Here is a 27,528-nt window from a genome sequence, read left to right on the forward strand (position 1 = left end):
TTAAATACAGGTGCACACATTAAATTAGAAAATAATTACATAATAATAATCAAAGTTTGTCAACAACAATAAAAATCAGAAATACTTTATTTATCCCAGGGGGAAATGTATTTGTGTCACAGAGGCTTGAGAAATATTATAAATGAAAAGAATAAACGCTAAAAAAAGAAAGAGAACGTACATCGTGAAGTAAAAAAAAAGCTGTTAATTAAATACAAGTGCACACATTACAGTAGAATAAAGAAAATAGTATATATGTACAAATATAATACAGATATATATAATAATGTATAGTAATAAGTAAGTTAATAGAAATAGTAATAATAATATTGATAATAATAATCAGTTATTGCTACTTTAATTTGTATGCATTGCATTGTGGGATGTGGAGTTACAGAAAAAGATGCATAGAAGTGTTTTTAATTATTTCTGATATGACTGGGAATATTGGGAATAAACTAGAACAAAAATCATCTAAAGCAAGTCACTGTTCTCCTCACCTGGCCAAAAAACAACAAGACATTACGGTAAGAATGAAGTTAAAACACTACTATTTAACCGTTTGCGGGACTTCACATCCCACTATGCAATGCGCAAAAATGTCAGCAAAAAGAGTGTTTAGGGTGGAGATAAAAACAAACTTTCAAGCAGCAATTGTGACCTTTTTCCCTTTGTTTTTGGAGTAAATGGTTCACTGATTATAAGGATTACACTTTGATTTTATCTAATAAAAAATATGTTATTGTTCAGCATATTCATTGTTAATGCTCTTTTTATTATTTTAACACCATTAGAAAGATTTGGTTTTAAAGATAAGCACACATATATTAAATACAGTACAACTAAATATATATATTTTCAAAAATTAAAAAAAATTAAGAATTTTTTTAGTTTTTCACAAAAATTAAGATTTTTTTTAATTTCAAAATGTAACTTTAAATCTGTTTAAGATGAACTTAAAAGTACATTTTCAGAGTGTGTTTGTGTCAAACATCTCTAAGAAAGATCCAATTGTTCATGTTTATGGTACTTTTTTCTGGTTCAGCCCACAGGTGATCAAATTTGGCTTTTGTTTGTTTGAGATCCCAGTTAGACCCAGTTTTTGTTTTCCGTCATGTTGTTCTCAGATTTACGTTGGGTTTTAACCAGTTCGTGCAAGTTCTGGCTTTACTTTTAGTTTTTAAGGTAGCGTAGAAACAAACCAGGCAGCTATGCAAATGATCTGTCAGATTATCATTGAATCCAGTGGCTCATTAATGCAACGTCTGCTGCTTTTCAAACGTAACACAACAGCAAAGACGAGTCTTTTACTGAGATATTGAGGTGTTCTGATGTTTAAGCTCAGATTTACACTCAAGTGTCCTTTAATTCACACTTTAGCTTTCTATTTTGTTTGTCAACTCCTTCGTGATAGGCCACGTGTCCTAAAAACCTGTCACATGACTTCCATGAGCAGACCGTACCAGTATAGCCACTAATGCTTCTGTAACTTTCCTTTAGAGATGGAAGGAGGAGTTGTCCCATCTTAAGAGATTCAACGTGCCAACTGGGAGCAGCTGCACCGACCTGGACCGTCGCTCCAGCATCGCAAGCCCCAGCATGTCAAAGAAAGACTCCGAGCTGGACCTGGACTTAGACTATGACTTTATTTTATCCAACTCCATTCTACAGCAACAACAGCAGCAACAGCAGCAGCAGCAACAGGACGCAATGGCTCTGTCTCCTTCTTCTGGATCCTTCTCCTCATCCTACCCTCTGCCTTCCCCTCAGGGATCAGCCGCCGACTTGTTATACACCATTCCAGACATCAGTGATGTTTCACCTTCTGGAGGGTTTGTGGCAGAACTCATGAGACCTGAACTGGACCCAGCGTACCTGCACTCCGCTAGCCTTCATGGGAAGTTTGTGGTCAAGACGACGTTGGATATGGGAGAGTACGGGCCAGGGATGAGCGTTAGCAAAAGCTGCGTGAACCCAGTTTCGGATCCGGCTCCCTCACGCACATCGCCTTCTTTTACCTGCCACCGGATAAAGCAGGAGAATCCCAGTAACTGCACGATCTCGCAGCCGATGGACCTACACCTGGGTGGGGTGAACTCACACAGCAGAGGGGGCCAACAACAGCAGCAGCAGCGTCCATCCCACTTGGATCTACACGGGTTTCCTGGCGGAGGGCGATCCATGACAAGCGGCAGGTTATCCTCGTCCTCGTCCCTCTCCCCGGATCATCCCCTGAGCCGGGAGCATCAGGTGTTAGGCCACGCCCACTCGCAGATTACCCTACCTCCTCAGAGTTACCACCATAGTTCCCCACAGGGCTACACATCTTATGCCCAGGCATCGTCTCTGCAGTATCAAGGTTAGAGCACCACCTCGTATTAATAAATCCAATGCATTATTATTCAGTCGTCGTCAATATCTAATAAGGTTGTTGGGTGAAAACATTTGGTAACTTTCCTTCTGCAAGAGAAATATGGAAGTTATTTTGCACCACTATTTCTTGAGCATACGTAACAACTTCATTTAAAGAGCAACTAAACACCTGCTTTCTCCTGCCACGAGGAAGGAAATTCAAAAAAATGCCTTGATTATGGGCGGGGCTCCTGGAGAAGTTAAGATACGCCCACTCTATACTATAAAATCTCCAATTAACAATCTATGCTATGCTAACTAGCTACTCATTAAACCTCTCTCTATTCACTCTTCTCTCAATCCAATAGATTTTGGAGCCCACAAGTGCTAGTTTTGATAAAAGGGGTGGGGCTAACAGTGTTTGTTTGTGATGCAACATGGTCCCAAAATGTCACATGATCTTGTTCTCAGCCAACAGCAAAAATCATTTGTAATAGCTGGGTTTCAACCCATAGAGGGCAGTAACTCTGACATTTTACCATAAAATATGCCAAATTGAAATACTTTGGCTAAAATGATGAGAGTTGGACCAGGATTTTTTTGGGGTTTAGTTACTCTTTAATAAGGAAAGTCAGTTATTTTTGGTATCGAACACACACAGGTGACCCAACAACCAATGCTGTTTATTAGAGCTAAAAACAAGCTCTGTGTTGGAAAGCTTTCATTCAAAAAATGAATCAAAAAGTGTGATTCACTGCTGAGCTACATGATGAACATTCTCCCCCTCACACACAGAACCCCTCATGGTCTCGGGTGGAGAATGCCTACCAGAGGAGCCCAAGCCCAAACGTGGCAGGCGCTCCTGGCCCAGGAAGCGCGTGGCGACGCACACCTGTGATTACGTCGGTTGTGGGAAAACCTACACTAAGAGTTCCCACCTCAAAGCTCATCACCGCACACACACAGGTGGGTACAAAGCACTGCAGCAGCAGAAGCAGCACAGGGTTCTGCATGGAGTTCCTGTTAAATGCCTTCTGGTGGTCTTTTCCATCTGGTTTCAGTTTGGTTCAAGTGTAGATTATAGGCTTTGGGTATTTTCTATTTAAAGCTGTTTAATGCAGTGTTTTTATTGTTCAACAACCACAACAGCCACGTCAGCTCTACGTTATGTACAAACGCTTGTTTTTGTTTTATTGAGTTGTGGATGGGGGTTAGATGATGGGGGACGGGAGAGCTGAGTTTTTTTTTGGGCAGGTGTGGTTGAACAGGTTAGTGCTGATCCCTACCTAAATACAAAGCTCAGCCTGATTGGTCGGTCGGTCAGGATGGACCTCTTTTTGCCTGGAGGTGCTAATGAAGCCAGAGCTGTTTTAACCCCTGGGCTATAGCACTAACTGCTGTGTGTGTGTGTGTGTGTGTTTTGTGTTTCTTTTAAAGGGGAGAAGCCATACCACTGCGACTGGGAAGGCTGCGGATGGAAATTTGCACGTTCTGATGAGTTGACGCGCCACTACCGTAAACACACCGGACACCGACCATTTCAGTGCCAAAAATGCGACCGAGCGTTTTCGAGGTCGGACCACCTTGCTCTTCATATGAAGAGACACTTATGAGACTTTGGTTGGAGGACGAGACAGAGGTGGACAAAGGTTTACAGTAGGGAGGCGGGGGGGGGGGGAGAAAAAAAGCCATGTGTCAGCAGAACCCTGAACAAACTCGTGATAAAAGAACCTTCGAAAAGCCATAATCTGCCTTCAAACTGGACAAGCTGTGGCGTCCACAGCGAATGGAAACACATTGTTAGAGCCTAGAACTTCTCTGCAGACGGATCCCAGGAGTGCACATAGTGCACGTGACTCGACATGACCTCTCAGACAGGGTTGTAATGTAAACTTTAAAAGGGACCAAACTGGAACTTGTCTTATTTATCTGACAAAACTTGGAGGACCAGGTGCCAAACAGATTTTTTAACTGGAAGTGTATTTTTTCTTGTTGTCGTCGTCGTCAGGGAAATCACACAAACATCTCCAGAGGCCTTCTACCATCACATTCTAACTACACACTGTTCAACAACACACTGTACTACTCCACATTTATATTTAAAGACATTTCACCTGCTACACCATTATTTTAGGTACAACAATAATTTATACAGAATGGTGCTCAGTACCTCTGACAAAAAAAAGCTTTTTTTTTTTTGTACATTTTATTTTAAAAGGTACCAAAGACAAAGAGGAACAGATACAGGGGGTGAAATATTGACAAAGTGCCATATTTGGTGTATCTGTGCGTCTCTTTTTCCCCCTTAATTAGGCACAGACCAGGTGAACATTTCACCTTTATTTTTTCTAAATGGTGATGGCAATCATTGGTGCACTGCAGCTGCAAAGTGCAATAATTTATATGAGACATTCATATTTTTGTATGGAATGACTAACTCTGAACAAAGATTTTGTTTGTAGCCAAATAATATAATGTATAACTTTGTACATTTTGTAAATACCAAATGCTTTGTTATGTTTTGTATTTGACATTATAAAGAAATAAAAATGTATTTGAACTAAGAATGAAGTGAGTTATGATATACTCTGAACTATGGGAGCTTTTTGCTACCGTAGTTCACTCGCTCACACACGCACACAATGACCCCCATCATGATAACGAAACAACCGCAGGCAAAGTGACACATTGTTGAAGAGAAAAACTCACTCTCACAATGTCCCGTATCCATGAGGATCTGTTTCCACCTGTCACTCTGGAAGAATAGGGAGGAAAACCAAGTTAGCAGCTGACATTCAAAGCCGACACCAAATCCAACCGTAGCTGTGCTCTCAGGTGCACAGTGTGAAGGAGGGAAAAAACACTTTGTGCTCTGATTTTTATCAATATAAATCCCTTTTATGCAGATAATGTTACTCTTTATTTTTCCAAACATTTTAATGTAAAATATGTGCCATGACTGTAATCTGTCACACAAGTAAATAACATTCATTTTTATTAATGTTCTGTTGCTTTTTTACGGAAGTGGATTAGGACAACTTTGATGGAGAAAATAATTTTGGGCAAATTAAGAATAAAGTTGAAATGTCGAGAATAAAGTCGAAAAGTGAGATTAAAGTGGAAAAGATGGGATTAAAGTCGAAAAAGGGAGATTAAAGTCAAAATGTGAGATCAAAATCGAAAAGACGAGATTAAAGTCGAAATTTCGAACGTAAACTGAAAATACAATATTGTGATAAAAGTCAAAGGTTTGCTAATAAAGTCAAATCTACGGAAGCAGACTAGGGACAATTCACCATAATATGACCACAGTCTCCATCAAAACTGGCCCTAGTCTGTTCCCGTACTTCTTTAAATTGGGTTACACTATAACTTTTAGCATAAGTTCTAACTCCTACGTTCTTTAACTTTATTATTTTTGATCATTATTTTTTTTTTTTTTTTTTTGGGGGGGGGGGCAACACTTTAGTTTAGCATAAACACTATTTATCGTCTATCATCTTATTAATGCTGCATGCCATTACGTTTCCAAATAAAATATTTTAAAATCTATTGTTTTGTCCCAGAGTTGATGTAAATTTGGGGTTTGTAAGTGCTAAATCTCCTGAATGTGATTTAAGTGAGCTGTGCTAGCAAATAGCCATGTGGAAAATGAAAATATACTCACTTTAACAAGCACAAATATTGTGTACAAGAGTGAACCTTGAACCAAATGCGGTTAAATTAACTTATATATATATATATATAACTTTTACACCGTCTAAACTCTGTAATTATTCCACATTTTTTGTGAGCATAGTGAAGCTACAGGTTGCAAAGCACTTAATGCTGACAAGGTTAAAAGCTCCTGTGATAAAGGGGTCTGTGCTGCCCCCTATAGGCCAATTCAAACCCTGCAGCACTGTGAGATCTTTCGCTTCTAAATGAAGCACAAGGGGAACAGTTCTTTTACGAGGTTCATTAATTACTTTATAACTTATTAATAAGTCATATGTCATTGTAAATACACAAGCACTGCTCATGTGATTTAAGAAATACCCTTAATAGTTTATTGTTTTATCACATGTGCATTTTAAAGACATCTACAACACTATTTTAACTTTAACAAGCTTCACATGAATTTATTTAAAATACACTGTATTTTTTTAGTGCAGCTTTGAGACTCAGGATATCATACATTGATACAGGCGAGCGTTGATAACCAGATGTGGAGCTTACATGTTTTCTCAAACTACTGCTGTTTGCCTCACCATCAGAAAATGATAGAACAGTGATTTTCAACCATCTTTTGAGCCAAGGTACACCTTTTCATTGAACCAAAAATAAATTCCAACACACACCACTGACTGAAAATAGTTAAAAAAAAATAACAATAATAAATTAAATTTTGTAGCATATATTTGCAATATAGTCATTTTTATCAACGTGTCTTGAATAGGAATCAAATAAACACAAAGAAAAACATTTTTATGAACTTTCACATTTCTTCTTTCTAATAAAAAGTGCAAAAAATAATCTATGAATTTTTTAGATTTATCTTTTCAAATTAAAAGTGTAGTTCACAATATGCAGTCATTCTTATCAGTGTCTTGAATACAAATATAAAATATGATTACAACTACAATTTCACTTTTTTGTCAAATATTTTGTTTATAATTGTTTTTTATATTGTATAATTTTATATTTATATAAACGTATCATTATTACTACTAGTAGTAATTACATTTAAAATGTTTTTTTATGATAACATTTTGTTCTGTTGTTGTTAAACATCAAGAGTGTTTGTTTTCAAAATGTTTTTTTAGCCCAATTAGGTGAAATTGAATAATTTCCCATGGCACTATGGTTAAAAAAACGTGGTAATTGTTGGGAAAATGTTGCTTGGGCTTGTTTTGCAATAATAAAGTTATATAATAATGTCTTAGATGACACCCAATACAAATGTGTCATTCACGCGGAAACCTGGCTGCCTATTAAACCTTTGAGAGTTTGGTTTAACCTTTGAGATAAGGTGTTGCAGAAATAGTAATTGTGATTATAGTAATTGTTGAATTTGTCATCTGTAAAGATGTAGATTAGACAGACACTACCTGCAAATTTTGCATACCTGTAATAAAAAAAAAAAACATTTTAACAAATAAAGTGTGACGAGCCTTATTAACCCTTTTATTCACCCACATTCCCACACAGCTGAAATGGATGAGCTGTCCTTCAGGTTTTAAACTAACAATCAAAAGACAAACACGTGATTGTTGATGCAAAATTATTTTAGTTTTATTGTTTCTCCATTTAAACTGATCACAAACAAACAGTCTGTGCTTTGTGCACCAGCTGATCCTGAAAGTTCAGCCTTGAACAGGTGAATAAAATGTAGTTTTTGCTAATTTAGAGGCATTTGGAGTACAATAGTACAGCAATCAAAAAGGAACATTTGCAACAACAGAATACAAAGTGATCGAACGAGTGGATTATTTAATCGTCGTCAAAGTTCTGTTGTAAAAGAAAGTTGGCAGCCAGGTTCTCATTCTTCTCACAGGCAAAGTAGGCTTGTATAACAAGTCCCTCTGGAAATCCTAAGGCTTTTAGCTGGAATAAAGCAGAGTCGCAGGAGGGCGGGCGTTAGGCTGTGTGTCATAACAACAACTCATTTTACATCCATTAATGCATCTATACCACTAGTGTCAAACTCAAGGCCCGGGGGCAAAATCTGGCCCTTCAGAGCGTTTAGTCCGGCCCACAGGAAGATTTTGTTTAAAGTAAAAAACACAACAAAAACAGGACTTTTTGTAAATTATCACAAGTTTTAGATAAAGTACGATGGAGGTTGCAGGACTAATTAAATTGCAATTATTTTCAAAAACCTGAATTCTCGCTATATATGTTGCAAATCGTCAGAAAATGAGTTGCGAAGTCAAGGAAATTTGACCAATTGCTTAACATTCTGGATTTTGTTTGAATTTGTGCTTTTTCCATCACAAAAACATGAATTTTTTTTGGTCCGGCCAACTTGATTTCAAACTGGGCTATACAGTATGTGGCCCTGAAATGAGTTTGACAGCCTTGCCTTGTGAAAATGACAGAGAAAACATGAAACATTATGTAAATTACCAAATAATTCAGTTGTTAATTGAGAGAACTCTCAATCTTTCCAAAATCCTGCCATTTTTGGCAAATTATTCCACAAAATCTCCCCAAATTAAATAAAAATTGGTCAAAAAAGAAATAAATGAAAGGACATTTAAGTATCTGTCACTTATTGCTTAGATCTTGTTAATGCCTTCCATATTCAATGTCTAATTTATAACTGGAAGTGCAAACTTGGGAACATTAATGTTGAAATAGTTCATTTTCCAACCTTAAACATTAGTTTGACACCCCTGTTCTACACCATTCACTGAAGATCACTAGAAATAAATGTATGTACAGTACAGTAGCTCCTCCTTACCCTCTCTATGGCCTCCTTCTCCTGTGGTGTGATCTGGATGTAACTCATTTGACCTCCTCCAGATGTGTCGGCTCCTACCCCACCTGCTCCTCCAGCTCCTCCTGACACACTGCTGCCCCCTGCAGGCACTGCATCTGGAGTGGGTTCGTTCAACATGTGGATGAAATCCTCTTGGTGGTTGCTGATCTCCTGAAGTTGCAAACAAATGGTTTATAGTGGTGAAGTTGAATCTCTTCATACGAATACCTTTCATACTTGATCACATCACTACCACAGCGTATTAGGGCCACATTAAAAATGTTAAAAATCTGGGCACTGCAAGATTAAAGTTGTAATATTTTGAAAATAAAGTCATAATTTTATGAGAATAAAGTTGTATCTTAATAAAATCGCAATTTTAAGAAATTAAAGTCATCATATTTCAAGATTAAAGTCATAATATTTCCAGATTAAAGTCATAATATTTCAAAATTAAAGATGTGATATTTGGAGATCAAAGTCATAATTTTCTGAGAATAAAATTGAAACACAAACAGGATCTTGTCTCAAAATATTACTACTTTAATCGAATAAAATTACAACTATAATTCTAACTTTATTCTTGAAATAATACAACTTTAATCTTGTAGTGCTCAGATTTATTTTGATTTCAATGTGGCCCTAATATGCCATCATACATCACAACTCATTTCTTTTTCTGTAATATTTTACATTGTATACCTCTCCAATCTCACTTTGGAAAATGTGAAATGCATTAAGCGCCAAATATTCTGCATTGTTAGTCAAAAAACAATATTAATCTGATACAGATATGATCTGTGTGTATACCTAATCTCATGATGGCCCCTATGATTTATAAAATGATGGGAGAAGAAGAATACCATGTGTAAAAATATGAATATCATGTGATCACAGCATTACCTGCAACAGCTCAGGGTTTTCCCTGCCGATCTCCTGCAGCAGAGCAGGGAGCAGAGAGGCGTTCTGCTGGATCAGCTGACGCATCATGTGGAACTGAGGCTGATTTCTGAGGAAGCTCAATGGATTCACTGAAAGATAGAACGTTATCAGATTGGGTAAAAAAAAACAAGAAAATCACCTGGGACGAACCTTTACATAACAACGCTGTTGATTAATGACGACTTACCTCCTCCAGCAGCGGGGGAGGGGCCAGTGCTGGTGGGGACACTAATTCCACTGGTGGGGACGGCTGGAACTCCCCTTGTTGGAGGGGCCACTGTATCGGGGGCTGATGGAGGTCCCTGACTTCTGCCTGGGATTCCCTGTAGGAGAGATGATGACACAAATGTAAGCAATAGTGAAAAGTGTGTGAAAATGAATTGAGTGTAATAATTGATGATGAACTCAATTGGAAAACATACATATAAATAACATTAAATCTAAATTGTCCAAAATCAATGCAATCCTAGAGAAGATGAAATAACTTTTAAATTGGAAATCCATGTTACATTGTTCATTCATTGTCCCATACATCACGTACAATCACTGTACAAAACAAACATTGATCTGTTATTTAAACCACAAAAGAGAGCCATAAGAATCTTAAATCACTTAAAATATTGCGACCCAACAAATCCACCCTTCATTAATCAGAATTACTTTATTTTGCCCAGAAGGAAATTATTTCTGTCACGGAGGCTCAAGAAATATTACAAATGAAAAGAATAAACACTAATGAAAGAAAGAGAAAACATACATCCGTCAGTAAAAGACTTAATTAAATAAGGATTAAATACAAGTGCACACATCACAGTAGAAAAACAAATATACAAATGAACAAATATAATACAGATATATACAAGAATCAAATTAAATTAAATACCTTAAAATTTGAAGATCTTGTTGAATTAAGAACATAATCTACTTCCTCCTCACTGTATTCAGAAAATGTTTTTAATCGATATGAACTCAGAGGAACTTGTGTGTTTAAAAACATTAAAGTAAGGACAGCCTTCAGAAGTAGATGTATTTCTGTTAAAGGGGAAACTTGTGGAATGGTCTTTGTAATGAGTTAAAAATGTGTAGTTCTACATGCGCATTCAAAACAAATTTCAAACTTAAGCCAATTCATAAATATAAATTCCTGGTACGACCAAGTTTATTACATTTCCTTGGGCAAATTCACTTGCAAATTTACTAAATGATCTCTGTAACCGCATTACAATCATTTAGAAATATTCTAAGAAAAATCCACACAAAAGCCTAACATAGGCCGCACTCTATTGGCTGATGAAGGTGGCCTTCAGACAACTCGGCCAATCAAAATGGGCAGGTAGGCGGGCTGCTGTTTCACAGAAATGTCCATGTTTCATCTGATAAGTTTCCTTTACTACATGAAGTCTCCTCCGCACTGCCCCACGTCTACATATCAGTCTATTTACAGCTTTTTATGGTCACTTCGTCCTGGATCCAGACTGATACACCGCTTAATCCGCTCTTCTTACCGTGAACTACTGCGAAACGATCACAGCGAGTCGAAATCTGAAACAGAATATGGACGCCATCGCTTCTGAACACATCCAACGTAATGATTTAACAACTTCATGCTGTGATGCTACTATTACAAACTGGCTGACTTTTACTGTAGACGGAGCGGAAATCAGAACTCCGTCTGTCCGTCCTCCTTACGGAAGCGTCTCCATCAGCCTCAGAGTCCAGAGCACCGATCAATCCTGAACAAACCTAATGCTGTGATTTAACAACTTTATGCTGCTTATCCTTCTATTACAAACTGGCTGACTTTTACTTCATCCACGCTGCTACAGGCACTCTCTCTCTCTCACAACATTTCTCTGCATCGTTGCTATGATGAGGCATCATGACAAAATGAGTGATCAGAATGATTCTGTGCGAGCAAGAAAGATTTAATGTTAACAATTTCATTGTTCCACCTGGTTGAATGTGACAGAGCTCAATTTTGTGGCGGCATGAAGCTTATAAAACTGGGAAAAATCCAAAATTTAGCCTCGTCATTGTTTAAGCCGCAGGGTTCAAAGCGGGAGAAAAAAGTTGCGGCTTATAGTCCGAAAAATACGTTATATGTAATCCTTTAATATAATGCATCTGTTAAATCAACTGATGAAGCAAATAAATAATAAAAGACTGAATACACTGATGGTTAACTCGTGGGTAAAATAAAGTGGAGTCGTTACACAGTTTAACCTAACATAGAAAAATACAGTGGAGATAGATGTATTTGCCTACAAATAAAATAATGCTAGAAATATTTCCATAGAGTAGAAACTGGGGAGTCCAACTCTAAACAGTCAGACTGACTGGTGTGTGATCTGTAAGGCCAATAATCTGCTGTGTATTTGTTTGTCTTACTGTGAGCAGGTACTCCACAGCTCTGTCAGGGTTGTTGAAGCTGGCTCTCAGCGCTGCCACCACCTGCTCCCTCTCGTAGCCCATGAGCATCATCTCGTTCACCATGGCATCGTATGACGAGCCTGTCACTGCAGGGTGAGGCAGAAACGCAGCACACAGAAGCCTTCTCACAACCGCAATATGTGCTTTGAAACATTTATAACACAGGAAGTCAATACACAGCACTCCGACTTCTATCGTTCTACGACGGCCCATGTTACTGTATATGAAAAGATGCTTCATCATCCTGCAGCCACATGATGACTCACACTTCAAACACTAAAGCTTTGCCGTGTGCCAAGCAACGTTTGCAGAAGTTCAGAGCCTGCTGCCCCTGGGATATCTGGGATTTGGTTTAAGCTGTGACGCATTAATGTCAGTGAGAGTTTATATTCACCTGGAAATTTCAGGTCAAGTCCATATATATAAACTATTGGCAGATGAGGAGGCACAAGCCTGGACTTCAGTCACAATAAGTCAGAAGTCAAAATCTATATGTCATTGTGTCATTAATACATCAATCTGTTTCCAGAGATGAAAATAACAGATTACAAGTACTCACGTTACTGTAATAGAGCTGTTTTTATGGGTACTTGTACTTTTTTGAGTATATATATATAAAAATCAGTAATTTTACTTGTACTCAAGCACGTTTTAAAAGAAGTAAAGTAATTTCTTACATTTCTACATCCAACCGTTACTGAGTAAATTATAATTTTTTATTTTAAAATAATCAATGGACATTGAGAAAGTACAAAAAAAGAAATGACCCGACAACAATCAAATGCCTAACATCATAGCCGACCAATCAGATTAAATGTAATGCACCGCACCAAATAAGTATTGAATACCAGTTATTTCAGTCTGAGAATTTTTTTATTTTTAATTGAAATCATAGATGCTATTTTATTTTTTTAAAAAAAGAAAAAAGAATTGTACATTTTGACAAATTTTTTATTTTATACAGATGCCTTTGTGGAAAATAAATTAAGTTCCAATTGTGCAAGATCTGGTCTCTTCCTTTTTCAGTTTATACATGAGATTTTTACTGTATGCAATAAACGTGGGGGTGAAAGTAACTAGTAACTTTTACCTTGAGTACTTTTTAATTGAGGTATTTTTTAACTTGTACTTGAGTTTTTTATGTATGACTTACTTGTAATTGAGTACAATTTCAATCAAGTAACTTCAGTAGGATATATCGATACTCTATACACTTCTACGATTGCTGTTCCATCAGATCCATGATAATCATTGGTTAATACTTAAAGCCTCCTTACCCAGTGTGGACACTGCTTCATTGATGAGGCTTGTGTTTGATGACGTCTCAGAGCTTCTGCAAAAGAAACAAACCAATGATGACTCAGCAAAATCACGTACGTGTTGACAAACATCAGCACTTTGTTACCCAGCTGGGGCGGCGGTGGTCTCATCAGCTGCTGCTGGTTTCTCCTCTGGTTTGTCGTCCGATGATGGAGACTCTGCTGGTTTGTCCGAGCTGGGAGCTGGTGCTGCTGCAGTGGTGGGGGCGGAGGTGGTCGGTGCAGGCGAGGGGGCTGTAGGGGCTGCTTTAGGCTGTAAAACAGTATCAAATACTCATCAAACATTGATTTGTGACCAATTACTGCTTTTCTAAAAGTATTATTTAACATTTAGAAAGTCGATTACATTTTCTTTAAAGATGCACCAATTACATTTATCACCCTTTTTTTCCAATAGAAATGATTGGGTCACAACTTCCTGTGTGTTTGAAGAAGTAGCAGCAGTTAATAAGTGGATAATCAATATCGGCAGCTATTCTGCCCTGAAATATTCTAGTTAGTAGTCATGATCATTTTTAAACACATAATATATTAAATATCGTGTTTAGCTTTATTGTAAAAGACTAGAAGTAGAAATTGATGAGCTCCACTTTTGCACATAAAGATCCATATAATGTTGAGTTAACTAATCAAGAAGTATATACAATAATAATGAGTGTTGTGCAATAATTTGACTTCTTGATTTTCTATGATTAACTCATTAATTGTGATTAAAAAAAATGAACTGCTCAAAATTCAATAAAGAAAATACAGTATGTATGATTTTATTTTTAAATCATTTCTATATACAAATCTAAAAAAATCTAATGTGGACTATATAAGGTTCATAGGCACCTTTAAAGTCAAATAAAAGGCAAAAGAGAATATTGAGATGACTGTACGTGTATCATTGCTTCAATAGTGAAGCTGTACGATGCAGTACAAGTACACAAACCAAAGTATTTTAGGCAATTTATCGTTAACTTACCAACTGTCTAAACAGTTAATTTGAAAAAGGAAATGTATTGTGAAACAGAAAAATAACCAAATGCATTGGATAGGTATCCTTGCATTGAGTTTTAATAAAGTCGTCCAATGAAGTAAAAAGTGAAATAAAATGTTAATCTTTAAGCAGATTTTATTGACTTTATCGTTTATGCTACTGACAAAACAAGGGACTTAAATGATACATTCTGACTGCAACAACAATCAAAATGAAACATATACAGTACGTCAACAGAGGGAGGAGATAGGGAATAAATGCATCGACATGTTAAGCTCAAACAATAAATATTTGGTTATAAAATGTAATCAACATTTAAACAGATATTTACAAAGCCAATTTCTAATTTCTAACCTTTGTCACCATGATGACCACAAAGTTCTTTTCGTCGATTTTATACTCTTTAATGGCCGAGTCATCATTGAGGATTTTACCTGCGAGAAAAAGAACAAAATCAGGTCACAAAAGTTGCTTTGCTTTACCCCGATCCGACCTCTTCAGAGCAACAATGGAAGGTATCATATGGTGTCAGTCACTGGAGGTGAGAAACATCGGCTTTTGTCTCCAACCTCTGGTTCCTCTTGTTTCGTTGTGAATAATGTTGCTTTTGTTTCGGGATGTGCATCTGATAAAGTTCAGGTTAGGTCACGCAGAATGTCTGAAAGCTTTAATGCAGTCATTCCTTAGTGAAGGACTTTATACCAAATAGTAGTTCCAGTGTATTGTCGCCTTATGAATAAAGTATCTTTCATCTGGTGTATTACATGTATTTCTAGTCTGAAGGCTTTCTGTACACCATGGAAGTAGTTATTGATATGTGGCCAATTTAGTGAGGTGTGTATGTGTTCATGTTCACGCGTCCTTATTTTTCTCCCAATATCTCAGGAACTCCACCACATAGGAAACTGAAATGTGGTATAGTAATAGAAGTGTGACGATATCTCGATACGGCAATATATCCCAATATTTTTTCGCACGATCGATTATCGATAAGTATTGATTTAAAAAAGATATATATATATATATATATATATTTTTTTAAATATATATATATTTTTTTTATATATTTCCCCCCCCCAAAAAAAAACCTCTTCTGCTTTTTCACTATAATGTGCAGGTAGGTCTTCACATACATTTTCTCACTGTTTGTTGAAAGAACCAATATTTTCTTTACTGGAACATTGCACTATAATGGTGTCACTGGTAAGAAAGACCCTATTTTTGTTTACAGAAAGCACTATAGGAGATAGGTATTCGTTTACATTGGTATGTTGACACTTATTTACAGAAATGTTGCACTAAAATAGTGTCACTGTTCATAGGACACTTTTTCAATTTGTTGTCTTTAAGAGACATAAAATAAAAAATGTATTTTTTCACTTAATCTTTTTTTTTTCTTATGTCATAGATTATCGCAGATTGATTTCTGACCAATATATCCATAATCGCAGTATCGTCATATTGTGAGATAATCATTATCGTGAACTTTGTATCGAGTATCATGAGGTACCCAGAGGTTCCCACCCCTATATAGTAATACAGCTCCACCTACTCTCTCAGAATAAAGAAAAATACATGCTATACATTCTATCTGGTTGAAATGCCAGAACCTCAAATTTAGGAAAAAGTTTGTCAGAGTTTCAGGTTCGAACATGTTTGGGTCTTCAGTAAACAACTTTACATATGCAATTTGATCAGATTTGAGCTATGTACATAGACTGTTCAAATCACCAATGATTAGTCACATATATATATCCATGGGTTCTTAGGTGACGGCCTTGAAATCTGAAAATATACTTTTTTTTTTTTTTTTACTATTTTCATTGGCCCATAACTGCATGTGGGAACGTAAGAAAAAAAAATGTATAGTATAAAGATTACTCTTTCTTACAATAAAAATATTTTTTTTCTGTATACCAATTCTTTATTTTCAATTTGGATTTAGAAAATCCTTTACATGAGTTCATTGCAGCTTGCCTCTGTGTCTCATAATCATTTGTTGTTTGTTGGTGTTTTACAGCTTACCAGCATATATCAGTTTCTGCCCAGCGACTGCAAAGATGTCCTTCCCCTTCTCCTGCTCAATTCTTTCTTTTAATGTCTTCACCTGGAAGTAAAAAAAACACAACAAAAAACAACTAATCACCAATTGTAAACATGATTATAGGTTCAAACGCTGAAAATACATTTTTGGTTTGGTCATCAATATCTCAATCCTGGATGAACTGCCAGAATTAATCTGAAGAATCTCAGAAACTAGGTGGGTACAAAATAGCCCCAGCCTGTGAGCCAGATAGCAAAATAATAGGTGGCATGTAGGAGGTAGCAGCGCACCTTTGGATGAGAGATCATCTATGCTCAGCAGAGCTAAGAGGGAGAGGAGGAAAGGAGCTTACAAGACAGAAAATGGCGCTACGTGCAGAGCTGACGTTCCCAGCAGCGCACACTCCGACCAGAGCAAGTGTGGAACTCATGGATAGTGTGGCGATTGTGAGATAAAACCATAAAAAAACGGGGTAAGCAGTGACCCTCTGCATGTCCGGGAGGAAGAGGGAGTTATGTGTGTACAGACTGACGGGAGAGAAAGTTTGAGGAACACCAAAATACAGTAAGAAATCTATTCAACTCTGACCCAGATAGATAAATAATAATAATTTTGCCATCAAAAGCCCGGTCTGTGTGTTTTTTTTTTTAGTTTTATATAAGGAAACGGTGTTCAGATGTTAGAGTTGTCACTAAAGCAAAAAAAGCTTTAAAGTCACTGACAGGGTTTTTTTTTTTTTTTACAAAAAGGCTTTTTTCTCAGCTTTTTGCTCTGAAACTGAAGATTTGTGTAAAACTTGCTCTATTCAACGGCTGATTACAAAAGAATGAAACGAGCCAGAGACAATTTTTTGATGAAAGTAGAGGCTTCAATCTTTCAGAATCTGGTGTCAGATTTCAGATAGTTATAGTAGAAAACATTCTGTGGGTCTTTAAAATCAGTAAAAATGCTCAAAAACGGCTGACACTGAGGGGGGGTAGAAAATCTGAGAATGGCTGGCACTGAATGAGTTAAAATAAACAGCCCATGTTGAAGCCGTCTCTTTTACACACATTTGTTCATAATGTATGCAGTACACAGCGTTTCTTGTTAACTATTATTTGTTAGATTCATTTCTAATAGAATATTTGCACAAAAATAAAAACAATAACATTTACCATTTTCAACATGAAATATCTTGTATTTGTAGTCTATTAAACTGAATAAAGGTTGAAAAGTATTTGCAAATCATTGCATTCTGATTTTATTTGTTTTATACAATGTCCCAAATTAATTGGATTTGGGGTTGCGTATTTACATCTTAGTCTGTTATAAAGAGAATAATGCATGAAAATAACTTATCTACCATATTGTATGTTGGTTGATTACTATTTAAGTATGCCGACGTTGGGCCAAGTGTCCTGCTTTTTGGAAAAAAAACAACGGTCAACCTAAAACAAACCAACTTAATGGTTACACTGAAATAATATAAAATAAAAAAGAAGAAAAGAAAAAGAGTACTGGATTATATTGGCTTATATCTAAGATTTTTGATTTAATATATTATATATATTTTATTGGAATTGTATCTATAGTAAAAAAAAAAGTTGTTTTTACACAGACTTAATGTAGTACATCTACTAAACTTATATTCAGGAGTTTACTAAGTAAGTTTAAGTCACTTTTTATATATATACATATTTAAGTCACTATTGAGTAAGTCATGCAGACTTACTCAATAATTACACTTTCAAAGAGCATGATGAACAACCCATATGGAATGGTTTATACAGTATTAAATGTTGGGAAGAATTAAAAAAAAAGTAAGTTTACTTTGTAATTTATGTTCTTTTCTGGTAATTCTACACTACAGAGAGTTTTGACAAAGGTTTTGGCCTCGTTTTGTATGTTTGACCAACTGCTCTTAATGAATGGAAATGACATCAGTGGTGAGCGATTAATTGTCCAAATAGACCGATTACTCACAAAAACTGCTAAAATGTTTCACAATTGACACACGTTAAACGTATATTATCCCCCTGCACATCTGGAGTTATAAACGGGCTACGGCTAATTACTGGTTGTAAACACCTTTCTTTGCTGGCAAGCGTTAGTTTATTGTTTCAAAAGTGTTTGATTCTCGTCGTGCTGTGAAATACGTGTGTGTAAACATAGCTAAATGAAGATGTGCTGACTCACGCCGTGTGCACACACGAGTTGTTGTTCTGTCTAACTTGTGGTGATAAGAGCCTAGTGTGAGCTCCAGGATGTATCCCAGCCCCGCTCCTCCCCCTTCACATGCCGCTCAACTCTCACCGTCTCCTCTTCGTCGATTTCAATCTTGAACGTCTGTTGCTGTAAGGTTTTCAAAGTAATCAGCATCTTGGCAGCAGTCAGTATTGTCTATGTCTTATTTAGTCAACACAAGTTCAACTTAGGAGAGACTTCACTGTTTTCGATTGCTCACTACAAACTGTCAGCCGCCATGACTTCCTGCTTCTCTTCTTCTACGGTTAGGAAGCTGCACTGCTCCCTGTGGCGGGAAGTGATATTTTCGTAGATTTTTTATATATATTTATTTCTTTATTTCTTTATTTATTTATTTGTTGTGAACTCATGCTGAAACTATGGAATCCTTTTCCCGCCAAAAAAATAAATAAAATAGGAAAAGTAAAATAAAATAATAATAAAAAATTTTAGGTCATAATTATGAGATAATGGGATACTTATTCATAATTATGGGATACTAAGTCATAATTATGGCTTGTTTTAACATCTCATTATTATGAGATACTAAGACATAAGATTGTGACTTGTTTCAAGGCAATACTCTACTATACTACTGTATGCTGTGGATTGTCTGAGTTGTAATAAACATGAACTTATCAATGTCATTTTTTTTTAGACACAGTATCATGTCTGATTATTAACATTGTGGAAACACTGTGGATGAAGTTATGCTCATAGTTGTGTTTTTTAACAGAAGGATGAAATTAAATAACCACCTTCCAACACTCTGTACTCACATATTTTAATAACTGCAGCTGAATAGTCACTGTAAGAAAAACATTATCCAAAAGCTTCCTTGTGTCTCTTTTCTTCTTCCATACTCTCATATCTCTGTATTCAGTGCCCGATCTTCTCAGATTTCTGCTGCTCCTGTGCCTGTCTCATTTTCCCTGCCTTTCTTTCTGCTTTATCACTCCACTCATTCATTCTGTCATCCAGCTCTGACAACAGGAGCCGTGCTCTTCCTCCTTGGCCTGAGCGCTCACTCATCAGACATTCCTTATGTTGCTGCAGTGTCCTCCTTTCCCCTCCACCCTGATGCTGTGCCTCTTGCTCTTGTCTCCAGGGGTCGACAGTCTGCCATCGGCCCCCTCTGAGGTTGTGAGCCACAGAGATTACTGTCTGATCCCTGGTGACTCTGAGATATTTTTAAGAGATGATGTTAGACTTGTGAAATAAAGACTCGGCCCTGGAGTCTAAAAAAGAAAAGGCAGGAAAGGAAGATGTAGGGATGAGCTCAAATAAAAAGACTCACAGCAAAGAGATGACAACGATAAACTGCAGTTAGAGTCTTCTGTTTTTATTTTTTAAAGCACTATGTTCAATTCAATTCAACTTTATTTGTATAGCGCAATTTACAGAAAAGTCATCTCAATGCGCTTATCAAAATATAAAATTCATAATAAGAAAGAATAAAACCCAACAAGATCCACATGAACAAGCATTTAGCGACAGTGAGAAGAAACAACTTCCCTTTTAACAGGAAGAAATCTCCGTTAGAACCAGGTTCAGAGGTGGCAGCCATCTGCTGTGACTGGTTGGGGTTAGTGGACAGAAGGACCAACAGAACAGGATAGAGAGATAGAACATCAGAGTGTCCCACAGTTGAGCCGTAAACCACAGATCAGGAACTGCCATCATCAGCTTCACCACACTTGAAACAGAGAAGACAGAGAAGGACGAGGAGAAGGCACTGACTGCAGAAAAACATGATACAGTATTATTACCCTGAGACCCACATTTTGCCACCGTCAATAAATCGCGACCCACTTTTTTTTTTTTTTTTTTAATTCAACCAACTAATTTAGTTTTTCAAAAATTGCTGTTGAAAACACATAATCGTTTTTAAAACATAAATCTATATATTTTCCTGTGCAACATACATTTTAACAGCATGCATGTCAAAATAAAAGACAAGTCAAAGATGAGAGACATCAAGTATCTATTTTTGACCAGTTGTCCGTGACCCATCAGTACAGGTCCGCCACCCACTTTTGGGTCCCGACCCACCAGTTGAGAATCTCTGGCCTAGTCAACACTTATTATAAAGGGGACGAATCTCTTCCCGGTTAATGGTAAGCTAATACTGACTCCAAGATCTGTACATGTGACCGTTTATATGTCCGCTCTAGCGGTTATGTTATGTTATGATTCAGTCCTGTTTATGCAGACTGTAAATCATAACCAGCTACAGTTGACAACTTATATACACGTTGCCATAAAGGAACGAAAAAAAAAAAAAAAAAAAAAAGAGTCAAACTCTCAAATAATCAATTATGCACAACTCACATAGCGGTGACTTAATTTACGCTTTTGGTCAAGACAGTCAAGGTTGTCCAGCTGATTAAAAATAAAAATATAACTAAATATATGGTAATCATGAACCCATGGGAGAATTATTCGATTTCAGTAATGTAGCATATATACGATGATGACTCACGCTATTTACAGTAGAAGCTGTATGTTAGCCTGCTTGCTATTCACCTAAAAAATAAATCTATTAGCTGTTCCTATTGGCCAATGTTCTTCTCTCACAATCAAATTGCTTCATAACTCCACTCCGTTACCGATCCTAATCCTGAGCCATGTTCTATTAACTCACCTGTAGAACCAATACATACAATATTTGAAGAACTGACAAGAGAAGTTTGTGTCTGTAAAAGAGTAGAGCACCCAACTATTATGCTGTTATCTGATAACTTTATTATCAAGTTAAAAAAGAACAATGAATTACAATATTTACAGAATATCCAGAGATAAATGGAATAAAGTTGTAAACAATCATTCTAGGCAACATCACAACCCACCATCAGGTAATCATATTCATATGAGGGAGAAAAAAAAAGGCAAAGGAGAAATTCTAGTGTCAAACTATGTGGACAACAGTCTGAAAAACAGAAATGTATTGGAAACAAACTAAACATATATACAAGTATCCAGTGTGTTGTCAGTAAGGGGTTTAGCTTTAGGGAACTGGGAACACTGCAGTCAAAGGACTGTACACGTAAAGTGAGGAATTCACTCACTTTTAAAGGATCACAGAACGACAAATAGTTCAGGGTTTGACAGCTTCATTACCCAGATTGTCTTGATTCTTTGTCTGTTTTATGCCGCTCTTTCGAGCTGGGTGACAAGCTGCCTCGCAAAGCATCTTTCACAACAACTATTATCAGAACAGGTTTACTTCAGAGGATGGAGGGTGGTCCTGTAAAGGATTGATGGATTCAGCACCGGCTGGCCTTCTTTTACGGGAAAACAAATGCTGAAGAACAGAGCAGGACTGCTACGTTCCCAAACAATAGACATGTACTGATGTACTCACTAGTTACGGGTATAAAATTCCATATTGTCCCATTTTCAAATGGGCATGTTTGGGCGAGATCCAGAGTGAGAACTACAAGGTGATCAGAGGCTGGAGGTCTAATTCACAAAGAAGTCAAGCCATCAGGAGGAGTTGTTCCCAAAGGAACCGTATCGTTAAACTGTCTCGCCAAGTTTTCTTCTTCAGCTAAATGCTATAATCATCAGCAAAGAACCGCATAATCCTGCCTTATGTTTTATTTAATGTACAACCACACTGTGCTTCCTATTTGCTCATTCCCACAGCTGTACAAAAAGAATGTTTTTTCCTTTGTACAACAGCGTCTTGGAGTCAAACAAGGGACTCAAAAACCGCAAAAGGTTAGCTTTGTTTTCGACTGCTTTTTTTTTCTCGAATAAAATGTGAACACCTAAAGGAAATAAAGGTTAAATGATCCTGTCTGAAACACAACAGTTCAAACACTTCACAAAGAGTTTGTTTTCTATACAGGGCCGTGAACCGCTGTCTGTCAACCATCTACCATCAATGATCCAATGCCCAAGAATAATGATTACAGCAGCAGGGATACTAAGCATGTTTGGTACCCTGAACACGGTTATCTGCAACTTTGACTCTGGACTTTTTAGCCGTTTTCCAACAGCCTGTTTAGTGTTATTTTTCCATCTTTTTTTTTGCAATCAAACACAATTTTGGACCTCATTGCTATTGGTTTCTGATAAGGCTTTAGGGCATTCAAGCAGCAACATCCCACAAATACAATCTCAGCTTCTTTTCTACATTACATAAAACATTATTTATCCTAAAACAAGCACAGCAACACACATAATAACAGGGGTTCTTTAAGAAAAAAAAAAAAAAAGTGAATTTCCATTTGATAAAGCCTGAAAAGAACGAAACATGATCCAAAACATGCAGCAAAAAAAAAAAAAAGAAAAAAAGTAATGGGACAAATCATTCACCTTTTGCTTTGGTTACACTTGTCTTTTCAATGCGTTTTATTCATGTCGATGTTCACAAAATGTAGAGAAATAGACCTGCATAATCAAATGGAAAGCTGAGAAAACATCTGTCAAAAATCTTTTGATTTAAAGCAGTATAAATAGAAATGACACAGCAAACTCCGCTAAAGTTGTGTTTTTGTTTTTTTTCTAAAGTTGAATTGTAAAAAAAAAAAAAAAAAAATTAAGAGAAAAAGATGCAGAGCAAAAAACATAATTATTTGAAGATAAGAGTTTAATATCAAATGTATGGCAGATGTAATATCCATCTGTTTGATTAAAAGCTACCAAGGTTTGATATTATCTGTGCTTACACTTAAACAACACTTAAGATAACAGTTCTTTCAGAGAACATGATTTTTTTTAAGCAACAATCCAATATCCCAGTATAATTTCAGTTAATGTAAAGCTTTCTTTTGTTGGTTTTTACACAATTTAAAGCCACATGTGGCAATTTTACACAAAAAGCAATTTAAGGCACTTATAACTTATTTACATGATGGTCAAATCACTCAGTCTGCATATAAAGCAGCCATTATTTTGTGTGTTTAATTAAAATTTGTGAAGCAGGCAACTGCCAAAAATAATGTTTTATTTTAGATGGGGATCAATTTCCACAGAAGAATTGAAAAGACAAGTGTAATCTCTTAAATTCTAAACTAATACCTCCCTTAAATAAAAATCACTTTAGTCATGACACATTGGACTCGTGTTAGAGTGTTAAATATGGACTACGGACAACACTTTATTTTGAAAAGGGAGTCTTGCCTGAAATTACTGGACAGTAACAAAAAAAACACAGCACAGTGATGATGACAAGGATGCTATAGGCTGAGAGATTATACGCAGTATAATTAATATTAAGGGACCTAAAATATAGCAATTTGCTACAGACGTCGGGGAAAAAATGGTCAATATTTCTACCAATGAAAACAACATTACTCATCGTTTTACTAAAACATTTAAGGTGCAACGTTTCCTTAAGGACTACCTCCACTCCACATGTCTAACGCAAGGCTGAGACGGAAAACTGTCTCAATTCTCAACACCAGTTCAGAAAAGTAGCTCTACAGTTATGGGGCGCCAATTGTAATGTTGCGCATGCTAAAATAAACAGCAACTTTTTGCAACATTTAGCAACAATGTTTAAAAAGCACATGTGAATTTTTTTTAACGTTACTTTTAACCAGATTAACAGTAATATTTGTGACATTTTTGATACTTCTTTTCTCGTGAAAATACATTCTCGTAAAAATATGTCAATGTTAAATATTAAATATAAATATGAATGTTGAATCTAAATGTTGAATCTAAATGTTAAATCTAAATGTTAAATCTAAATGTTAAGTATAAATACAAAATAGACATGTTAAATCCTAATGCTAAATGTTATATCTAAACCTAACAGGTGAAACAAAAATATTTAGCTAATATAGAAATTCACTGGAAGTACAAATATAAAAGGTTATTCCGGTGAATTTGCATAATAGCTAAATATTTAGTTTCACCCGGGACATTTAGATTTAACATTTAGCATTTAGATTTATTTCTATTTTTAATTTCTATTTAATATTTAACATTTTGATTTACATTTAAAATTTACTTAATTTAACATTTGCATTTACATTTAACATTGAAATTGTATTTTTAGGGGACAAAAAAAATCACTGATTTCACAACTATTGTTGTAAATCTAGTCAAAAGTAATATAACAAAAAAAATCAAATACGGTTTTCAAACAAGATTTATTGCTAAATGTTGCAATTTTTTGCTGTTTATTTTACAATGAGCAACTTTACAATCGGCGCCCCATATACAGTGGGCCGGGGTTCAGGTTCATTTACAGTTCTCTCGAATTTAGAAGGTGCTTCACACAAATGCATGTAAAAGTTTTTTTAATTTTTTTATTTGGGGAAGAAAATTCTCAATAACAGGTTTTTATTTTTGTCTGGGTGCGATCTTAAATTCTTTGACCAGAATGTCAGCGATAAACAGTTCTGTTCACTATTGGTTACCAATATATTAAGATCTGTCCTCGGGGACTGCCTTTTTAAAAGAGCTCAGCACAACCTAATTCTCATATACAGCATGGAACACCTAAAATCTAATAATGCACCAACTCAACAAAAAAAAAGTCACTTTCTCAGGTTTCAACCTTTGTGTTTTCTTTGACATTGTCCTTTTCAGCGCTGGTCTGAGCCCAGTGTGGTGCCAAAGATTTCTCAGTCTACCATGTTGTGGCTTTGACTCGTCAGCGATAGATCAGCAGGGAGGTCTTCCTCTGTTCGGTCCGTGTTAGTGTCTGCTAACGCTGAGCTGCTGGTGGAAGATGGAGCCGACGCCTCTTTAGCTGAAGTGGATCTAGTTTCCAGCTGGCGTTTAGAGACCGTCCTGGATCAGAAGACACAAAGCGTGGACAAACGTAAATGTGTGGACTCGTCAGAGGAGCGGAGTGTGTTTTGGTTCCAATAGATGGAAAACAGCATGCAGGAGACTTGGTTGTCTCTGCTTGGAACTAGGGGTGTGCATTGCCATGAATCTGATGATACGATTCACGATTTGCACGTCATTATACGATATATCTCGATACGAAACAATACGATATTCATCAATAATTACAAATTTCACATTTACAAGTGAGTCATTGTTCACCCTTTCTTGTATCGGTTTCAATCTTTAAACATCAAAAACCAAAATGTCCTTTTAAGGGTAGTTAGAATCTGATTGAGTCTGATTTTAATGGGTCAAATTGCACTGCTACATGTTTTTATTTTGTTATATGTTTTTTATGTGTTTTATTGTGGCTTGTATGCTGTTTTCTATGCTCCCCATATCTTTGCGCACTGAATTGTTCCTATTGGGGACAAATAAAGTTGACTGATTGATTGGAAATGGTATGAATTACTATTTCATTTTTTTAAACTTGCGAGAACAAGTAAATGGTAACTAACCGTAATTCAAGCACCAATATCAAAAACGTGTGGTATGTTTATCAAACCGTCAAATTGCACTTTTCAAAAAAGTTGAACTTTTGCTTCTAGAAAAGATTCTGATTATGTTAAGTTCTCGAATTCTTAAAAAAAAAAAAAAAAAAAAGTAACCACATACATCTATAAAAAGGTTCCAAGTATGTTTTATGAAAATAAAGTGCAATCAACTTCCAAGCTAAAATGCATTGAGTGTGGTAGATAAACATGTTCCGATGTGGCTCACTGACACCTCGCGTTAGTGCAATTAAATGTTTTTTTTTCGTTAAAAAACATGGTTAAAAAAATCGATCTGGACAGTTGAAAAAATAAATAAAAAAATTTAGTGACCAAAACTATGAAGGAAAACTTTAGTGAACAAAATTATCACTGAACGTTTGCGGGGTGTACAAGGCCTTTTATCCTATGTTACCTAGCAACAGCCTGAATAGGGTGGGTAGAGGTCAGGGTACGTTTTGGGATTTGGATTTTGAGTGGAATAGTGGATGATTGGCATAAAAAGGAGACAGCAGCTTTCCATCACACCATATGACAAAAATGTCATTTTGTCCTTCTTGGTTTTAGAAATAAATTTAAATCAACCATGTTTAAAAAAAAAAAAAAAAGTCCCGTCTTAACACTGAAAAAGAAAAAAATGGAATCTTCGAATGGAAATCCAATATTCACTAGTTTTAAGTTTTTTTTTAATAAACTTTTCTGAATGAAAAATCCAATGACCAAAACAGACAGTGGCCGGTAGAGCACTATAAGATAAGAGGTGGTTAAATGTTATTGTAGAGTCCAAGCAGCTGTTGTCCGTACAAATATCTGCCATTGTAAAACATAAACGTAGTGGAATAACAGGAGTGCCGTGATCATTGGTAATTATTTGACAGGATGAACTCTCACAATCCTGCTGAGTAGACAGGCATGTGCAGTTGGCCTTGGTGCTGATAAAGATGGGGCTGGATAAGCTGAGTGCACCCACAAGAGAAGAAGACAAATACTAACATGCCGTGTCGAAGGACGTGTCGCTCCCACTCAAGGCTGTTGGTGAAACATCGGCCACAAAACTCACAGGGAAGACGCCTTTCTTCAATGCTTGGCCCACAGCTGCTGCTGCTGCTGCTGGGAGATGCAAGGACCTCTGGGAAATGGAGTTCAAAACACTGGTCAGTCTCTGTTTGGATCATCATGATCCTTGTTTTTAGATGAGATTTATTAGCAGAGGCGTAAAGTAAAGAAGAAAAGATACTTTGTCACTATAGTTAACTCGTTTTTTTTATGATGTTGTAATCAGCACTTTTACTCTACTACATTTAAAAGCTAAGAAACATACTTTGACTCCTTTACTTTTGTTTTTGCCACCTTTTTAGAAAATAAAATATGAATATAATTAACATGTCCTCTTTTCATGTCTTGTCCACACCGTCTGGCCGGAT

General features: G+C 36.3%; 3 protein-coding genes across 7 annotated transcripts in view; 1 reads left to right on the top strand and 2 right to left on the bottom strand.

The window, feature by feature from the left end:
- The window catches only part of klf4 (Kruppel like factor 4), a 12,070-nt gene extending 7,239 nt beyond the window's left edge, over nucleotides 1-4,831 (top strand). The window contains exons 2-4 of the mRNA XM_028462260.1: nucleotides 1,501-2,359; nucleotides 3,148-3,318; nucleotides 3,790-4,831. Coding sequence (XP_028318061.1) covers nucleotides 1,501-2,359; nucleotides 3,148-3,318; nucleotides 3,790-3,965 — 1,206 coding nt within the window. The 3' untranslated portion in view covers nucleotides 3,966-4,831. The remainder of the gene's footprint in view (nucleotides 1-1,500; nucleotides 2,360-3,147; nucleotides 3,319-3,789) is intronic.
- Nucleotides 4,832-7,601: 2,770 nt separating this feature from the next.
- On the bottom strand, nucleotides 7,602-19,039 carry rad23b (RAD23 homolog B, nucleotide excision repair protein). Its single transcript, XM_028462350.1, has 10 exons — nucleotides 18,828-19,039; nucleotides 16,514-16,595; nucleotides 14,843-14,922; nucleotides 13,593-13,759; nucleotides 13,465-13,520; nucleotides 12,146-12,273; nucleotides 9,945-10,080; nucleotides 9,719-9,846; nucleotides 8,798-8,986; nucleotides 7,602-7,938 (listed from the first exon to the last, which is right to left on the bottom strand). Exons 1-10 carry the CDS (start codon nucleotides 18,891-18,893, stop codon nucleotides 7,825-7,827), a joined length of 1,146 nt encoding a protein of 381 aa, XP_028318151.1. The 5' UTR covers nucleotides 18,894-19,039; the 3' UTR covers nucleotides 7,602-7,824.
- Nucleotides 19,040-24,754: 5,715 nt separating this feature from the next.
- Nucleotides 24,755-27,528, bottom strand: part of znf462 (zinc finger protein 462) — a 53,828-nt gene continuing 51,054 nt past the window's right edge. For all 5 annotated transcript variants that reach the window (XM_028462594.1, XM_028462591.1, XM_028462592.1 and 2 more), the window contains 2 exons: nucleotides 27,098-27,233; nucleotides 24,755-25,511 (listed from right to left, as the gene is read on the bottom strand). In XM_028462594.1, the coding sequence (XP_028318395.1) occupies nucleotides 25,343-25,511; nucleotides 27,098-27,233 (305 nt within the window). In that variant the 3' untranslated portion in view covers nucleotides 24,755-25,342. The remainder of the gene's footprint in view (nucleotides 25,512-27,097; nucleotides 27,234-27,528) is intronic.

Source organism: Gouania willdenowi, chromosome 12 (genome assembly GCF_900634775.1).
Source record: "Gouania willdenowi chromosome 12, fGouWil2.1, whole genome shotgun sequence".
In the NCBI taxonomy this organism is placed as follows: domain Eukaryota; kingdom Metazoa; phylum Chordata; class Actinopteri; order Blenniiformes; family Gobiesocidae; genus Gouania; species Gouania willdenowi.